Below are 17,596 nucleotides of genomic sequence, written 5' to 3'. Positions count from 1 at the left end.
ACAGATCGCCGTTACATCAGTAAAGCTGAAAAACGGCGAAGTTGACCAGACCCGTGAGGAGAAAAACATTTATGAGGTTGTTTGTGAAGTTTCAGGTCATGTTTGTGTTTCTGCAGTCGAACCTCCAATAGTGCTGGTGGAGAATGTTTAAATTATAAAGTACATTAAATATTTGCTATCTGTCTCACAATACTTCCCATATACGCATACATACAGAGGCAGGAAGTAACAAATACTTCACGACTAGACCCAGGGTGAGTTTTTGAGTGTGTTCTCTCCACCTTTATTTTTGAGTTATTTCTTGTCCTCACATTTTCAAAACAGGCTCAAAACTTTGCTCTGACTTTCACATTGCAGCCAGCACTCATTATGTTCAGTTCATTATTTTTTCAATTTGAATTTACTCAGTGGTAGAATGTTTAGTAGTCGATGACTTAAATAACACGAGGTTCAGTCCGTAGACACGGCCTGCAAGAACCTTTTCATTTCACCGAACAGCGAAAAAAAAACAAGTGTCATCAATACTTCTATTTTGACCGGAGTTTTTATATTTGTATTCAATAAAGAATATGTGCCACATCTACATACATGTTCAGTTGAACAAATAAAGAGCGGAGTCAATGTTGGTTTGCCTCTGAACAGATTTTAAAGGTGCGTTCCATACAGTGTTCATCCAGAGTCCTACATATGAAGGCTCAAGCATATTTACAGAACATAAAGATATATACAGTCTTTATATAGAAAACAAAACTACTAACAAAAATAATCATCTTTTTATAGCAGCAAAAAAGAGGAAACTAAAAGTGAAATATGTATATTTACAACTTTTTTCTTCAAATAACAAGGCATATTATATAGTACACTGCGCATACTTGCTTTCCCATTCTTTAAGTATTCGTCTTGATTTAATCTCTATGAAGATCAAAGTATATAGGCATCTTTCTCCTCTGTCGTCAACAAAGTTTATACTTGAGGCAGAGCCACACACACTCACACACACGCACACACACAAACACACATATACACGCGCCGGCAGAGGTCGGCCAGGTTAGACTCTGCATGGCCACCAGGCTGGAAATATGAAACAGCATCATGACGTCGCCACATTCATTCAATGATCAGCTGGCGCGGGGGCACCAGGTAGGACGGTGGAGCCAACATGGCTGCCACGGAAAGTGCAAAGGCCAACTGTTTATGTGTGGCTCTGCCTAAAACTCAGATTAAAAACAAGGAGAGGGGGGAAAAAAACGAGACAATTTCTAGTTGAATGAAAACATCAGAACAGAAACAACTAGTAAGTAACCCCCAGTATAACAGCCATCGATTCCAGAGTTAAATGTAAACCAGGTGATTGCAAAGAACAGAGAACCAAAAAACACTGAGATGACATTTTTAAAACACACTCTTGCCCTCTCTCTTTACACGTGAGCAGCTGGGAACCTTCACACACACATTTACATAATTGTGCTCACACACATTCCAGTCCGCTTCTGTAACATCTCTCCGTCACAGCAAATAGATTTCAATTTGGAAACTAAGTGAAAAGTGTCTTCTACAGACAAGAAAGCTAAAAAAAATAAATATCCACAGTTATTTTTTTTCCATTTTCGAGACTATTTGTAGTTTGTTTTGTTGTTTTTTTTTTCCAACTTATGTGCAAGATTTGTGCAATGTCAGCCCCCGCGGCTTGTCAAACATCGAAACAAAAAGGATTTCAGCTGAAATCCCTTCACATTCATTGACTTTATAACATTTAAGTCACCAGATGGAATCAGAAGTATGAACCCAATCTCCCAGCAGGCCTTGCTGCTTTCAGAACATTCCAGAGTCAGCGGTAAAAGGCGCGGGACATGTAGAACAAAACCTCCCAAAAATATCATAGACTTCACACTGCATTGGAACAGAAAACACTCAAGTTGCACTTCAAGTATTCGCGGCCTGGAGTTTTTTTCGCCTACACTGTTAACAAAGAGTGTCGCTCGGAACGACAGCCATCTCGACTTTTAACACAACATTTCACCATCCGGGTGAAAGTTATGCTGAAAAGCAACAGGATGTGCGTTATCGCAAATTGTACTCATAAATGTGCAAAAAAAATAAAATAAAAAAGTTTTTAAAAAGTTTTGAAAAGTCACATGCTTGTTAAGAGTGTACTGACCCAGACTGAGCGCAGTGCTTCAGCTAAAAGAGTACATGTCGTGTTTTTTCTTTTACACATTTAAGTTCAAACAAAAGACACAAACACCCAGACATGCATTAGAAAACACATCCCTGACTTATTGTAGGATGATAAAGAAAAAGAGCTCGAGTGATTTGTACAAAGTCATACTTTGGTGTTCCACACATGCATATCGATGTCACATGCAAACCTCCCAAAACCAAATGTGTTCTCAAACTAAAATGGTGTCCATTTTTTTTTTTTTTTTTTTTTTAAATCTGGAAATGTTGTATTGCCACAGTGGTTTCAAAAATAATTTCAAACTTTTCTGGCATGTGTTTTGTCACCATCCCTGCTTGTTTTTGTTTGTGTGTGTGTTGTTTTTTTTTAATTTTCATCCAGACAGCCAGAGTAGCAGATCAACCTAGAGAACTAATTTCTCCATTTTGCTCTGGAACTGAATGTACCTGAAATTATGGAAGGAATCAAATTTAATCGGAAAAAAAAAAGAAAAACTCATCACCAGTGCACACACAAGTGAAAAAAAACCCACACTATCAGAGAGTGAATCCTCTGAAATATTACAACGCACGCTCAATCAAATCCTTTTTTGTGAAGAAATTAACCCGCTTGCATTTACATTTTTATTCCTTTCAATTTGAGGTGTTTCAGCAGACAGAGCTGACAGGAAACTAACCCAAATCAAAAGCCTAATGGATGCAGAAAGAAACCCCCATCAACCCTGCTCACTGCCGTCTACCCGCTGATTAACAGACGCCTCTACTGCAACTGACCTGATTTGTCTAACACAATAAAGTCTTGATGCTTTTATATCACCAATTAACTTCTTACACATTTCCAACGTTGTCTTCACTCGACCGCTTCACCTTCCCGTCCTGTACTCTTGATTTGTTTTCAGCTTTGCAACTTGCACGTTTCCCATCTGTGTTTGCGACCGAACAGTCTACCCCAGAGAGATGCATTAGCATCTCATGAGCACATAACAGGATGGAAGAACGAGTTTTACTTCCTCATGCAGCCGGCACCTCGTGTCCCCAGTCTACAAGATGCTGCCATTGTGATTCCATCTTGTCAAGGTGGAGCAAAGTGTGAAAATGCACTATTAAATGCATACGTGTTGGGTTCTGGAAATTCTTTGTTTTTGTGTTTTTCAAAGGTTATCTGAAAAGAAAGTTTCACAGAAGGCTATTCATTAAGTTCAAGGGTTCAAAACTCAAAAACACTTAAAAAATTGCTTTTTCTGGGTCTATAAGGGATCTAAATTTGATACCTCAATTGTTATATTTTGGATAAATCTTAACTTAAGACACATTTCCACATTTGTAACAATTCAAACATTGCTTAGCTTAATCTAGCATAAAAGTTTTTTTTTTTCAAAATATATATCTGTAAATGCTTCTTCTCTTCTGCAACCCTCATTTCTGTTTAATAGGATGCTAGTTAGCTTAGCTTAGCAACAATGGCTAGAAGCAGATGGGAGTACCAAGTCTGATTCTGTCTCGAAGCTCAAAAGCTCTCAAATTGATCACGTCACATGTTGTTTGTTTGAGCTGGCTAGCGAGATCTGGCGGAGGATTCTGCTGCCTTAACAGCAAACCAGGCTAACTGGCTAAGCTAAGCGAAGCTAACTGACCTCTGAATCATACATTGTAACAGTTTCTTAAAATATTTTTCCAGGTCTCCATCAGCGATGCTCCTCATCCAAACATTAAGTGAACCACATATATTAGTAATTCACATCAATCTCTACTAACTACATTTTGGCCCACTTACATGGAACCAAAACTGTCGATGCACCAAACTACCCTGTGGGTCGCTAGGCTCCACACTAGCCTGCTATAGTTCACCTCTCCTCTATTATATTCGTGTTCCGATGAGTTCCTGCATTATTTTCTCTCCAGCAAAAATATCTACAATGCGTTCCTATATTCTTGTTTCCCATTTCCATTCATTACTGGTTGCCATTCAGCTGGTATCCAAACACATACAAATTCAAGACCCTCAAAGAGGATTTCAAGCAACTCGACACCGTTCAGCCTGTCTGTCAACAGTGGCTCAGCTAATGTGCAGTTAGTGACAACAGCATTTTCTAAACAGAAGCTATCGAGAAGGACTCCACGTGTTTGGTTGGTCTCCTCTCAGCTCCTCTAACATGCAGCATTTCAGTTAGTTTGACAGACACGTCATTCTTTTTACAACATTACTCTGGGCCCTCGATAGATCATGAAAATAATATTTGGGATAGTAATGCCCTGTATGCTGCATGTATTGCATCCATGCTCTTTCTTTCCTGGAATTGTTTTTTTTGTATTTTTTTTTTTTACCATCAATATACAGGTAGATTTATGCTCATGCGCTACTTTTGTTTAGCAGAGCTGCTTAAAAATGGTTGTCCTGGAATGAAGGCTAATTAGTCAATTTTTTTTTTTTTTAAGATCACTCATTCAAGTCAATTTGGGGGCTCAAACTCAGGAAAAAAAAAGAAGCTTTGGGCTCCTGGTTTCAGAAAGTCTGAACATCTATAGAGTCTTAAAGCTACCATTGCAGAGTGCTGGAAAAGTCCTGCAAAGTCGAGCGTCTCTGGCTTATTTTGGTGTTCACGCCGCCTCCGCTGGAGACGTCAAGACAGCAGACAAACACGCTCTCGTCAATCAGCTTCGCAAAGATTCAATCCACAACGAGGAAGAACTATTTTCAGGATTTTTTTTTTCAAATGATTGCAGCTTTGAGGACTAATGTTCAGTATTCATGTGTTCATTCGTCAGTAGGCGAGTCCCCTGAAGATTCCTGTCCAGGCAGCTGCTCAGTAGCACCTCCTTGAGCCCCTGAGAGACAGAAACAACCTCTTCGTCAAACCACTTCTGGACTGGAACACCCAAACAGATCAATCAATTATCTGTGAGGACAAAGTGGAAGGATATTCGCTGTGGGCGGAAGTAGCATCAGGACCAGAATGCTTTTAGTCGGGTAGGTTGGTCTGGTGGAACTCTGGTCCCGCAGCAGATTGAGTTTTCTTCAGCAAATCACAACACCAACCACCCTCTTGTCTCTTCTTTGTGTCTATGAACACCAGCAACGTCAGGACCCCCCTGATTCCAGCAAAAGCAATGATGATGATGATGACGATGATGATGATGATGACGATGATGATGATGGCGGTGATGATGATGATGATGATGGCGGTGATGATGATGATGATGATGATGATGATGAAGAAGAAAGTGACTTGTCCCGTCACTTCTACGATTCTTTCCTTTCAGGCCGACCAATCACAGAGCAGACTCGTTCTCCATGTGGCAGGAAGTGGAGGTGGTGGTGGTTGTGGTGGCTTTGCCCTCCTTGTTCAGTTTCCAGAAACTGGGTTTCTCTTTCACCATGGTAACCGCTGCTTCTTTGCCATTGGGATTTTCCAATGTTGTCAAAGCTCGTTTCTCTGAGGCTTTAGCTGATACCCCTTCCCTGCCAACCACAAGTCAATACACAACTGTTAGCCGCATTCGCATTGTAGTTTAGTTTATTTACAATACAGCCTCACCGGTACTACAAAGGTGCTGAATAGAAACATTGACTAAAACATTTTAGGCTCTATAACAGAAGCAACATATTTAAAACAGGCGGTCCTCTCACCCGTTGTGTGGCGTGGGATAAATGACCAAGAAGCAGGCAGTGAAGAATCCCAGAAGAGAGCCTCCAGAGGCCAACATGGGGATAACACGGACACTGCCAAAAGCCTCCACAACAACACCCAAAGCTGATGCTGCTAAGATCTGACTGATGTACACCTGCAACGTGAAATATGAAATATATGAGCACAGTCATAATACAGAAGTCCATTTGAGGCTGAATATTTTGAGACATTGCAAACACTCACTTGGCAGGATAAGATGGCACAGTCGATGCCGAATCCTCTCCGGGAGTTACCAGGACTGTGCTGGATGTACTGCAGGAGGTGGAGAGATTATTGTTAGTAGAGAAAACGATCTAAATGTGTTTCTGCTGGAGAATCAAAGACATAACTAACAACATTTACAGCACTTGTGGTTTTATATCACAGCCATCCAATCAACACTCACTTACAGCGAGGTTCAAGTACATGAAAGACATTTTAAAACCTTTTTTTATTTCTAATTTAAAAATGAATATTTTCAATTGTGAATTAACACTCATACAACCATGTGATGATGACTGAGTCATAGATTAGGCTGAATGTACCTCTTTCATTTCGTGATATTGTCCTAGCAAAGCGTAAGGACAGTAGGAGATGCTCATGGAGATGATGCCCATACTGCTTATCATCACCATGGCAACATAAACATTGGGGAAGATTGCCATGATTGCAGTTCCTAAGGAAAGGAAAATGGAGTTAATTGTTAGTAATTTTTTTCAAGAACAAGCTTATTGTCTTTGGGGCTACTGGTGCGAAGATTCATACCGATGGAGAATCCCAGCGTTCCCAGGATGTAGATGATCTTGATGCTCAGGTCAAAGTTATCCAGGTACTTCTGAAGGACAGCTGGGTGACGCAAGTAGGAGAAGGGGTGTCAATGCAGATGAAAAAAAGTGTGTGCGTGCGTGCGTGTGTGCGTGTGTGTGTGTGTGTGTGTGTGTGTGTGTGCATGTTTGTTACCTGAGCATGTAGCAGCAGTCATGGCATAGATCACCAGTCCCCAACATCCCATCTGAACTCCTCGGTGGTAGTTATCCAGCGCGGTAGAGTTATCAGGAGCCTGTAAGAGGAGATGAAGTTTAAGTGGAAAATTTACAGAACAATAAATTAATCAGAATTTTGATTCTTCATAGCACATTTACAAAATAGTTACAAAAATAGTCTGATTTGTTTGTTCTTGCTTTTATTTTATTATGGGAGTTGGCCAAATTTACATAGCACCCATCTAGCTAAATGGTACCCAAAGTGTATTCATACACATCATAAAATCAATTTTTTTCCATTAGTCTGGAGCTTAATATTTAAGGACAGCCTTCGTACAGCCGGGTTTCCGTGGTAGATGACTTGTCCCATGAAGTCCGTGAAGAATAAGGCTTCGGCGATGATGGAGAACCAGGTGAGCAGGTGACAGACACACAGACGCAGCAGCTCCGGGGGCATCTTCAGCATGGACAGCCACAGCAGTCGCACGGTGGTCTCCACCTGACCAGAAGAGGAGGATGATTACTGAGACGTCACAAAATACCAGACAGAAGATACGAGGTTAACTTATCGCCATGGTTACTGAGCCAAAATGTGATTCCCTTGAACCAACATAGCTAGTGCTTGAAACTCTTCCTTGGGTAAAATAGTTTTTCTTATAGTTAATTAATATCATCAGAATAACGAATCTTCTCATCACCTCGCCCTCTTCACTCTCGGCATCGCCACTGGAGGAGTTTGTGTTTCCACTGCGGTGTCTGTTCCTCTGTCTGCTCCTCCTCCTGTGTCTGGCCTCCACTTCGTACAGGTCGTTCATGCTGCGGGACGGTTTGATGAGAAAAGCGGCATCGGCTCGGCGATAGCGATAACGGTGGCTCCCTACTCTGCCATAGTAGGAGAAGGTGCAGGACGGCTGGCGGTAAAAGGTGTGATGGTGACGCGACTGCCGCATGGGAGCTCCTGTACTGGCAGCTGGAATGAGAGGACATTTGTCATAATGATTTACTGGTCACATATTGTAAAGAGACCAAGGGTAGTGGGGGACGTCTCTTGGTTTTGTCCTTCTCTTGCTTTTTTTAACAAATTATGTCCACCTGCCAGGAGATTGTGCCTACAGATGCATTTTCTTAATTGATCCATCCTTTTCTTCTTGTCCGGGAAAAAGCACTTAAGATAAGGCTAATCAGCCTGCTGACTCATCAGTCTGCTGCATCAGGTTTGATAAATTCAGGACAAATGCAGTTAAATTTACCCCTGTTGCTCTATACAACAGGAAGGCATCTTGCCTGAAAATCTTTTTAAAACATTTTAAATTTGCTAAATTAGTTTGATTAAATCCATGTTCTTTTATTTGTTATCAAGTTTTGTATTTCCATGTTCGTTTTGTTGTTGTTGTTGTTTTCAAATTCTGGTTCTTTTCCTTTACTTGTCCTTCTTATTAGGAGGCAACATGAATTTCTTAATTACTCAGGTTACAAGAAGTTGCAAAGATTCAAAAAAGATGTCATGTTGTGAAGTAAAGTTTGCAATTACTCCAATTACTCAGTTTGACATGTTAAGAGGTGTTAATTACTTTAATTGTTGTCATTTGATTTACTTTTACTTGAACAGAAAATAATGACCTTAATTAATTGAGTGTTCTTTTCATCTTTAAGGAAATATTATGTCAGAACATAACAAGTAAAATTTCTGAGTTTCAAGATGTATTTATCTACAGGAGTGTTACTGTACATGAAATTAAACACCAACCTTTGACCATGCCAGCACGATGGGCCTGTCCTTTAGCGCTTAGCCTGTTAGCGTTGGTACCAATTCTATCACTTGTGTCCACGCCGGCCAACAGTCGGCCGTTCAGCGTCCGTTGCTCGTTCAGCTGGTTGTTCAGCAAAGCCTCCTGCCCCTCATCATTCTCCATCTCCTGCAAGAACGCAGAGAGGCGGCAAATCCTGGTGGTGCCGGTGTGTGTTTGGTGGGTGCTGTTTTGGGGGCGGAGCAGATCCTGACTTCCTGCGCTGCTGCTGCGTCGGATGTTGGCGAGCCGGGGAGGGGGAGTGTTGTGATTGGCATTCAAGAAGGAAGCTGTTCGAGGAGGGGAGCTGTGGTAAGGTGAGAGGCGATCCGTGAAGATGGATGGCTCTATGTGGCACAGGAACAAGGCTTCATGGTCGAGGTGGTCGAGGGTGGCATCTGCCATGGCGAGGACGCTGTCACTTTTACCTGGAATGAAAGGGAATTAGAGAAAAAATAAACAAAAAGAGGGGGACAATTTTTGTTTGTTTTTGAGTTGTTTTGGCGTTCAAACCTAAATGTGTAAAACTTACTCCTCACAAGTTCCACCTCTAGGAAGTCCATGTCCATGTCCCCATGCTCTGACTGCTCGTCTCCATAGGGGTCATAAAGGTCGTAGCTGTCCATCGTTTCATCCTCTCCAATCATTTCCAGCTTAGGAGCGAGGAGTCCCGTCCTGCCATTGGCAGAAGGTTGTGGGTGGGTGGGATCTGGACTCTCCTATAAAGAAGAAATATGTTTTTCAATGAACATTATGTTAAGCGTCAGGTGTTTTTAAAGTAAAACTGAATCATTTTAATACACCATAAGAGCCAGGAACAGAGTACCTGGTCCAGCCTGTCGTGTTGGGGTATGTACTGCTGCTCCTCGATGCTCAGCAGATGCAGCACCACAGACACAGAGAAGAGGATGGCCGCAAAGAAGAACAGGATCTGTTCCTGAGACTTAAAAGCTTTTCCCAAGAAGGTGTGTGTCCAGTCAAGACCTCCGAGAGCGTAGCCGACCGCACCACCCAGACCTGAACGCACGGACACAGGAACAAGTTGAAACTGACAACAATCAGTTGATGTTTTTTTCTCTTAGTGTCAAATGTGTTGACGCTAAAATATGGTAACAAGTGTTCTGAACAAAACATGGGTGTCAGCAGTTAAGTCAGAACCTGCTGAGGCTGCGTGGATGTTGAGCGCCATGTCTTGATCTTCTGCATCCGCCACATCTAACAGGTAAGCTCTGATTGGTCCCTCTGTTGCGTCTGCACAGAAGTCCAACACCACCACCCCCAGCACTGTGAGAACAATTCCTATTGGTTGTCTCCCCTGTTCGTCACCCAATGATAGACCTGATGGAGACAGAGATGGACAGATGGACAGCACAACATTGACTCATGTTATTATTATATATGTATTTACAATTATTATTGTTCATTTGTATTATTATCTGGAGGTAAATCATCCCAAAGAAGTGTTTTCGCATCAAACTAGATTGGATTTTTTCAGATCATACAGTATATTTGTGTTGGAAATGGAAAAAAATGAGCAGATATAACAATTAATGAATCATGGTAATAACCACATGAAATGAGAAAGTATATCACAATCAATCACACAAGAGGAGGATAACGAGGATGATGTAAATAAGAGCTGCACATGTGATCAATAGTTGGCTAATGAGCTGAATAGCATGCGCGCGCACACGCACGCACGCACGCACACAAAACACAGGTCACTGCACATTGCCTCAACTGCTTTGCATGACGTGTGTGACCTTGTGTGGCTTATTACATCTGTTAACATTTGTGTGAAACATGAACAGCACGAGGCGACGAGGGGACGTTTTTTTCCATGCGCAGTTAAATGTGTGTGTACGTGTGCATGCGCATGTGAGCAGCGTGAGCAACATCACAGGCGGTCTGACACAGCATGACAAACTGAAATCCATTCATGTCAAGGAAATAAATGTTCATACTGTGTGTGTGTGTGTGTGTGTGTCACTCCTCAATACCCAGGCAGACAGGAAGTGAACTGTGATTGGTGGAGAGGAGGAAGCAAACAGGAAGCATTTTCTTGTGAACTGCCTGCTCCTGTGTTCCCATGTTAAAACACACACACACACACACACACACACACACACACACACACACACACACACACACACACACACACACACACCCACACACACACACTTCCCTGGTGCCCCTAAATGACCTGAGTGCCAATGTCTGGGCAGGAGAACGGAGAACAAAACAGCATTGAATTGAATGTGCTGATGGAGAACACTTCACACACACTTGTTACAGTTATTTATAATTCCTTTGATGACTCATTCCATTTGTTCACTTTATGAACACTTTGACGGAACAAAAGCGCAGGGTACACACAGTGTTGTAGGTCAATCAATCAATTCATCAATCGATTACCACCAAGCTAATTCCCATTTACAGTTTGTTCCTTTATGAATACATGGAGTTCACAATAAAAAGCCTTCGTTATTATTGTGTAGCTTTCAATAAATAAAATCTGAAAGCTCCTTGCGATGGATGAACCACACAACAAATATATCAAAGAAGCACCAGGGGTGCCACCGTGCCTGCGCCATCATTCGGCATCTTTAAAGTTAAAAATAATAGTATCAATACTGTAAAGTGAAAAACCACTTTCAGTGTCTGGAAGTGAAGGGAAGATCAGCAGAAATATTTTTCCATTGAGTCCATTGAGAACTTGTGTCCAAGTTCTTTTCTTTTTTAAGTCTACAATGATTAGCATTAGCATTAGCTTTGATGGATAGAGATTAGTCAAAACCAACAGAACCGGGGAAAAAAAACAACCTTATCTGAAGGCACCTTTCTATGATGTAAATGCCTTGGTTTGACATCAGTCACAAGTAGCATGCAGTGCTACGGTGCATTCATTGCAAACACTGCTAAATGTCTGATACACAGATAAAACCTAACCTCTCAAGTTGGCTTCTTCATCTACATCCATGTGTGTGTAACGTGCACCAACAGATACAAACGGAACAACAATGTCATGTTTAGCTCAGCGATCGATATCTGTGCAGCGCAATAACAGCTGATCATTGACTGAATGTGTATGACCTTGACATGACCTCTTAGTGATGCAGTAGACCGTGAGTTGAACTGCGCTGCTCTGACGCAGTGCTCTGTGCAGAGTCAGATATTACTCAGTTTTCAGAAAGGGAGGCAGTGTCGCCTCCAGGAGAATGAGCTCTCTTAGCTCCACTGTGAGGCAAGTGCATGCTGGATAAAGCAACAGCGCACATATTATGTCCATGGTCACGCTGCGCTTCTTGAGGGTCACATCTCGGAAGTTGTCTTTGTGCTTCCAACTGACGGGATTCAGCAGAGTTTTACTGCCACTGAGAGGCAGTCGCATGACCCGGACAGGGGAAAACGGTGAAGGCATAAAATAACAAGGGATGAGGCAAAACATATCTCACAGGGAGATATTATACTCAGTCAATAATGTTCTATGCTAATTACAATCGAAAAACACTTGTAATGGTGTGCTTCTTTTACTCAGGAACACTTGTAGTAGTTACACTTACATACACTTCTTCAGTGCAGCTGTAGCTTTTTCCTGTGCATTTGTGCAGTAATTAAGTAAAACATGTTTTTATTTATTTTCTATTCTTACGCTTTTAGATGTACTCATTAATAATCTACAAACGTATAATAAACAAAACAAGGTTGGAATACGTCTCTTGACGTCAGATACCTTATCTAAAAACATGCCCCTACTGTAGAAATCACTTAAATGCCACTTTTTTTTGGAGTGATAGCGTCCTCCATGCAGTTATTCCCATATTCAAGAATCCTCTGCTTCTCGCACAAATTTTTAATGGCAACACTCATCAACTAAGAATTGGTTCCCTATATCAGATATATTCTTATTTCTTAAACACAACACTTCTTTGTGAACGCGAGCCGATGGCAATGTAATGCAAATTAATCATCGGTCCATATAATTTGTAAAGCAACGTGAAATTCAATGTACACAGTGAATTGTTGAGCCCTTCCACTGGCTGATCAAATCTTGATAATGAAGCACTTACACATAAAATTTCACCACCTCATCACACCAGATTATGTATCTAATCCTAAATGTTTCATGGTAATGATCTCTTGTGGCTGTTTTAGAGTTTCATACATTCATACATATCAAGGAGTTGTAAGGTCTTAACAGGAAGGCTTCTAGTGACATTTAAAGTATCGAACCTTACATGGGGGGACTGAACATGAATGTTCTCACCTATCAGCGACCCGTTCAGAAACAGAGCTACTCCTATCAGCGTTCCTATACAGAGAGCCAGGATGAAGGGTCTCCTCCGGCCCCAGCGCAGAGTGCAGCGGTCGCTGGCCGAGCCGATCAGAGGGGTGAACATGAGGCCGAGGACGGGACTGAGGAACCATGTCAGACTGTAGTACTGCTCTGGAAGACCTGGACACACACACACAGACAGATATGCAGAAAGACAGATGACAGGTTCATTCTGGTGGGTCACAAAGTACAATTTCCCGTTAAGCTTTTTCATGCATCCACTAGGGGGAGCAAGTAACATCTGAATAGCAGGAGTGAGAGTCACCGTACTAACGTGGTCAGTTTGAAGTGAGCTGACTAATTTTAAGATATGCAACCTAAAACATTTATCTGTGATATTTCCATTAGAGCTAACAGGATTACACCACTTGTGCTTCTTCTTATTCCAATGAAGGCACATTTTACATTGCTGCACTTCATCAGAAACCTCAATTGCACAGTGACACCTCATGTGTTCTCTATCATGACGATTATGATGATTCTCAATTTTAAAACAGCGTCTATTAAGCAGTTAAACAAGTCACGTGATAGGAGTGGAGTTTCGCAAAACATAAAGCAACACAAAGCCACCCTGGTTAGCTGACCTGTGCCAAACTACTTTCAACACCTGAGACAAAGGTAAAGGAAGACGACTACACACTGCGGAGGAGGATTCATCTAAGGTCTATTGAGCAACTGTGAACATTCATGCTGGTTTATCACACAAAGGGCCACAACACTGACTCCTGTGTCCTGATAAATGCTGAGAAAATGAGCAGAGGAGTGACGCCTGGCTGATCAGGTTTCTCAGGCTTTTGTGAGAAACAATCTGCAGACACAGGACAGACAGTGTTTTGTCTGGCAAAAGTGCTGTAATTGTGTTATTACAAACATATATACATTCATATACATATGCATATATATAGATAGATATAGATATAGATATAGATATAGATATAGATATATAGATATATATGTCTAACTATTGCAACCACTGGAAAACTTCTTCAAACTCACAAAACTGAAAAGACAAGCTTGTAAAAACAAGTGAACAAAGGCTGGGTGATTTTTCTATCCCTCTTGTGCTCCCTGTGCCAGGTCTTTTTTTGGGGGATTTCAAATGCAGCTTCACCATCGAAAATGTTCTCACAGATCCAAACCCAGTCTTGAATGTGTTGATTTAACTGTTGTATTTTCTTTCTCCCAGCGTCAACAAGAGAGATGTGTTAATGACAGCTGGGAAACCACACCAACTGGCCTGTGCAGACTTATTAATCCATCCATCCATCCAATTTCTTCCGCTCATCCTGTTAAGGATTGCTGGGGGGCTGGAGCCTATCCCAGCAGGTTTCAGGCAAGAGGCAGGGTTCACCCTGGATGGGTCTCCAGTCCATCACAGGGCCAACACATATTGAGTGGCAACCATTCACACTCACAGCCACACCTATGGTCAGTTTAGAGTATCAATCAGCCTCGTCCCCTCTTGAAGTTTTTGGACTGTGGGAGGAAGCTGGAGTACCAGAGAGAACCCACAAAGGAACAGGGAGAACGTGGAGACTCACACAGAAAGATCTCGTGCTCGAGCCGGGGCTCGAACCCAGTGAGGTGACAGTGCTGACCACTGCACGACTGTGCCGCCTGACTTATTAATCCATTTGATTAATTCGCAATAGTGACTGATGAAAAGGTGGTATTCACTCTGGCATCTAGTTTGATGTGCACCCAATAAAACCTAACGCTTAACAAAGAAGAACCAGAAAAAAATGATTGAATTGTCAAGGTCTTTATTTCCCAGCCTCTTTGGCAGGTAGAAACATGACATAAAACCCTCCCTAAAACACCTCTGACTTCTTCGTAGAATGACTTCAAGGCACTGTTCATTTAATACTACATAGACATCTGGTCTTAAAGGGTTTGAATGGGTTTCCCTGTCTATTCTTGTTCATTGAACTCATAAGAACATTACTCACATACTGTAGACGTTGGCATGTTTTTGTTTTTTATTATTCACAGTTGGTTGATATCATATCAAATCTTTTCTCCCTCAGCAACCATCAAAAAGCTTTCGTGCTGCTTCATTCACGCATTCGTACACTGATGGAGGAGGCTGCCACACAGGGTGTCAAACTTGTAATTAAGAGGATTGGCATCTTGCTTAAAGTCACGCCACGCCAGAGTCATGAAAGACCCATCAATAACAGAATTTAATCAGACAATGTCCTGGGACACAGAGCAATGACGCCACCGAGCTGCCTGGAGGAAGACTCCTGACAGTCTTTCAGCTAAGTGAAGTCAGCTGAGATGACAATAATTCGATCAAAAGTGTCTCATTGTGTTGTTTAATGCGGCTCACTGAGAATATATTAAATCTGGCTGCCACGCAATCCTCCCGCAAACACTGCAGGTATCTATCATGGATCTGCTCCTCTCGCTTTTTTAATATCTCAGCATGAACTTGACTCAAAAATAAAATCCACAACTCAAACTTCAAGTTTAGGAAACGGACAGAACTTGAAGACTCTGAGAAATTAGATCGTATCTGAGCTGAGCTAATAAAAAGTTGTGCTTTATTAAACTAATCTATCGTTACAGAGAGCCATTACTGATGCCAGGAACGGGAATTATAGCCAACACGAAGTTTAAAATGAAAATCCATAATCCTTTCCAACTTCTTTTTTTTCTTTTTTTTTAACTTAATAAATTTCAAAAGAGGACCAGACAATAGAGACCCTGGCAACGCAGGATGAGGATGATGCCTCTGATATTTGGGCATTAGGCTCTTGTTGCTGTATAATGCAGGGTCTTCCATCTCCCACAGACCTCTTCAACGAATGGAAACATCAACAGCCGAGTGCCATGATATCAAATTATCAAGAGCGTGTCTGAAATGTCCCCACCTCCTGCAGAGTCTTATTCAAGAGCACCGAGGTGTGATCCAGTCTGGATAGTTGGACCTCCTGACTGCAGCTGGACCACATGTCAGCGTCTAAGAGTTGGTATTGTGGGTTTATTGGAGAACGGGGAGTTGTTTGTCTGCTTCTGTCATTTGAAAAACCTCCCTGAAGCAATTCTGGACATTTCTCGTGTTTTACTGTCGTTAAAACATTCCTGCTGTAGAATAACATGTAATTTTTTTATTGTTTTTTTTTTTTTTGTGCAGTGTCAGCTTGGGGGATGGGTAATACCAAGCCAAAAAGTCAACAACATAATTTACAGCTAGAAGGGTATGGAGGCCAACAGCCCACTTTTCTGCGGGCTTGTGCGCAACTGAATCCTTGTGTCAGAAACATGTTGTTGGAGGTTTTCTAGTCTGTTTTCTCTGCACTAAATCTTACATAAATGATGCAATATCTAAAAAAAAAAAAAAAATGGGAAAAAAAATTATTATTCCTGGATTACCCCCAAAATGTAATATGGTCCTTGGCTCATGCGCCACCAAGTTAAATAAAAATCGGCCTTGTGTAAACTTTGTGTAAAGTTGAAAACCAACATCATTACATGAGCTGAATAATTCATATTTAGACAGGTACACAACTAATCAGACATATCTGGCACATGCTTTTCCTGCTCATCTAATTGTTTGACAGTGTGCCTGCCTGTGACACCTTTATGAAGCAACTTTAATGTGACGCTACAAGTTCATTTCATCAGGAGGCTCCCTTCATTCCACTTTGCAAATTTGAAGATACAGCAGGGAAATAAACTGCAGACACCGCAGATACACCTCAGTATGAGATTCTGGAAGTGCTGTAGACCACAAGAACAGCTTGTTTTTCCCACAACCCTTCGTTGCACTTAACAACAATAGATTGCTGGAGAATGATGAGAATGTGTTGCTGTTTGTGGGACATAGCAGCGACAATCTTAGCAGCGTCGCTGGCGAGTTGCATTTTCTTTCGACTGAACCGAAGGCTGACACAGGAAGGTTACATTCGCACATTACAGACCATGTTCCTGTTGTCCTGTACAACTGTCGACCTCTGTCTTTCTCATGAGAGAGTCATAAACAGGGCTTGACCCCTGTCGGCGCAGCAAGCAGGTCTTGGGAACCCTGTCACCACGGAGACTCCATCACCTTCGTTTCCTGGCTCCTAATACAGCAATGTAATTCACACGGTGCTTCCTGTTGTGGGGTTTGTCCAGACTGAGGAAAGTTTCTCTCCATTTTTCTCACATTTATTTTTTTCTCCCCCCATTCTGTCTTTGTTTCTCTCACACACAAACACATTTGTGTGCATACATACCCGGAAAATAGGACGTTGAATATGCACACACAGAGACAGGACTTGCCTCTGGACACACACACACACACACACACACACACACACACACACACACACACACACACACACACACACACACACACACACACACACACACAGTCACATTCTGAAATGCACACACATATACAATACCTGTGAAGATGAAAACAGTGGCACAGCCATAAAAGTCGCAGACAAATTGGTAGATAACAATCTGTCTGTCTGCCAGTTTGTCAACATCAAAACAGGAAAACGCTTTCTAATAAACAGTTGTGTCCCCCCACATGACACCACACCCCACACATACACACACACACACACACACACGATGTAGAAAAACACCTAGTAAATAAAAGATAGACACGTCTCTGTTCCCACCCCCCCACAAACGCAGACACACTGA

General features: G+C 41.8%; 1 protein-coding gene across 2 annotated transcripts in view; it reads right to left on the bottom strand.

Moving 5' to 3' along the window:
* Positions 1-623: 623 nt before the first annotated feature.
* The window catches only part of slc45a4a (solute carrier family 45 member 4a), a 53,590-nt gene continuing 36,617 nt past the window's right edge, over positions 624-17,596 (bottom strand). For both annotated transcript variants that reach the window (XM_086194173.1, XM_086194174.1), the window contains exons 4-16: positions 12,884-13,072; positions 9,775-9,954; positions 9,443-9,633; positions 9,149-9,335; positions 8,577-9,044; positions 7,528-7,799; positions 7,167-7,328; positions 6,807-6,906; positions 6,612-6,692; positions 6,392-6,522; positions 6,051-6,119; positions 5,807-5,961; positions 624-5,638 (exon numbers count right to left, since the gene is read on the bottom strand). In XM_086194173.1, coding sequence (XP_086050299.1) covers positions 5,449-5,638; positions 5,807-5,961; positions 6,051-6,119; positions 6,392-6,522; positions 6,612-6,692; positions 6,807-6,906; positions 7,167-7,328; positions 7,528-7,799; positions 8,577-9,044; positions 9,149-9,335; positions 9,443-9,633; positions 9,775-9,954; positions 12,884-13,072 — 2,375 coding nt within the window. In that variant the 3' untranslated portion in view covers positions 624-5,448. The remainder of the gene's footprint in view (positions 5,639-5,806; positions 5,962-6,050; positions 6,120-6,391; positions 6,523-6,611; positions 6,693-6,806; positions 6,907-7,166; positions 7,329-7,527; positions 7,800-8,576; positions 9,045-9,148; positions 9,336-9,442; positions 9,634-9,774; positions 9,955-12,883; positions 13,073-17,596) is intronic.

Source organism: Aulostomus chinensis, chromosome 22 (genome assembly GCF_037954235.1).
Source record: "Aulostomus chinensis isolate RoL2024-O1b breed Wild chromosome 22, RoL_Achi_v1.0, whole genome shotgun sequence".
Taxonomy (NCBI): Eukaryota; Metazoa; Chordata; class Actinopteri; order Syngnathiformes; family Aulostomidae; genus Aulostomus; species Aulostomus chinensis.
Note: the sequence above shows the minus strand (reverse complement) of the source record. Positions and strands in the feature narration are given on the sequence as shown.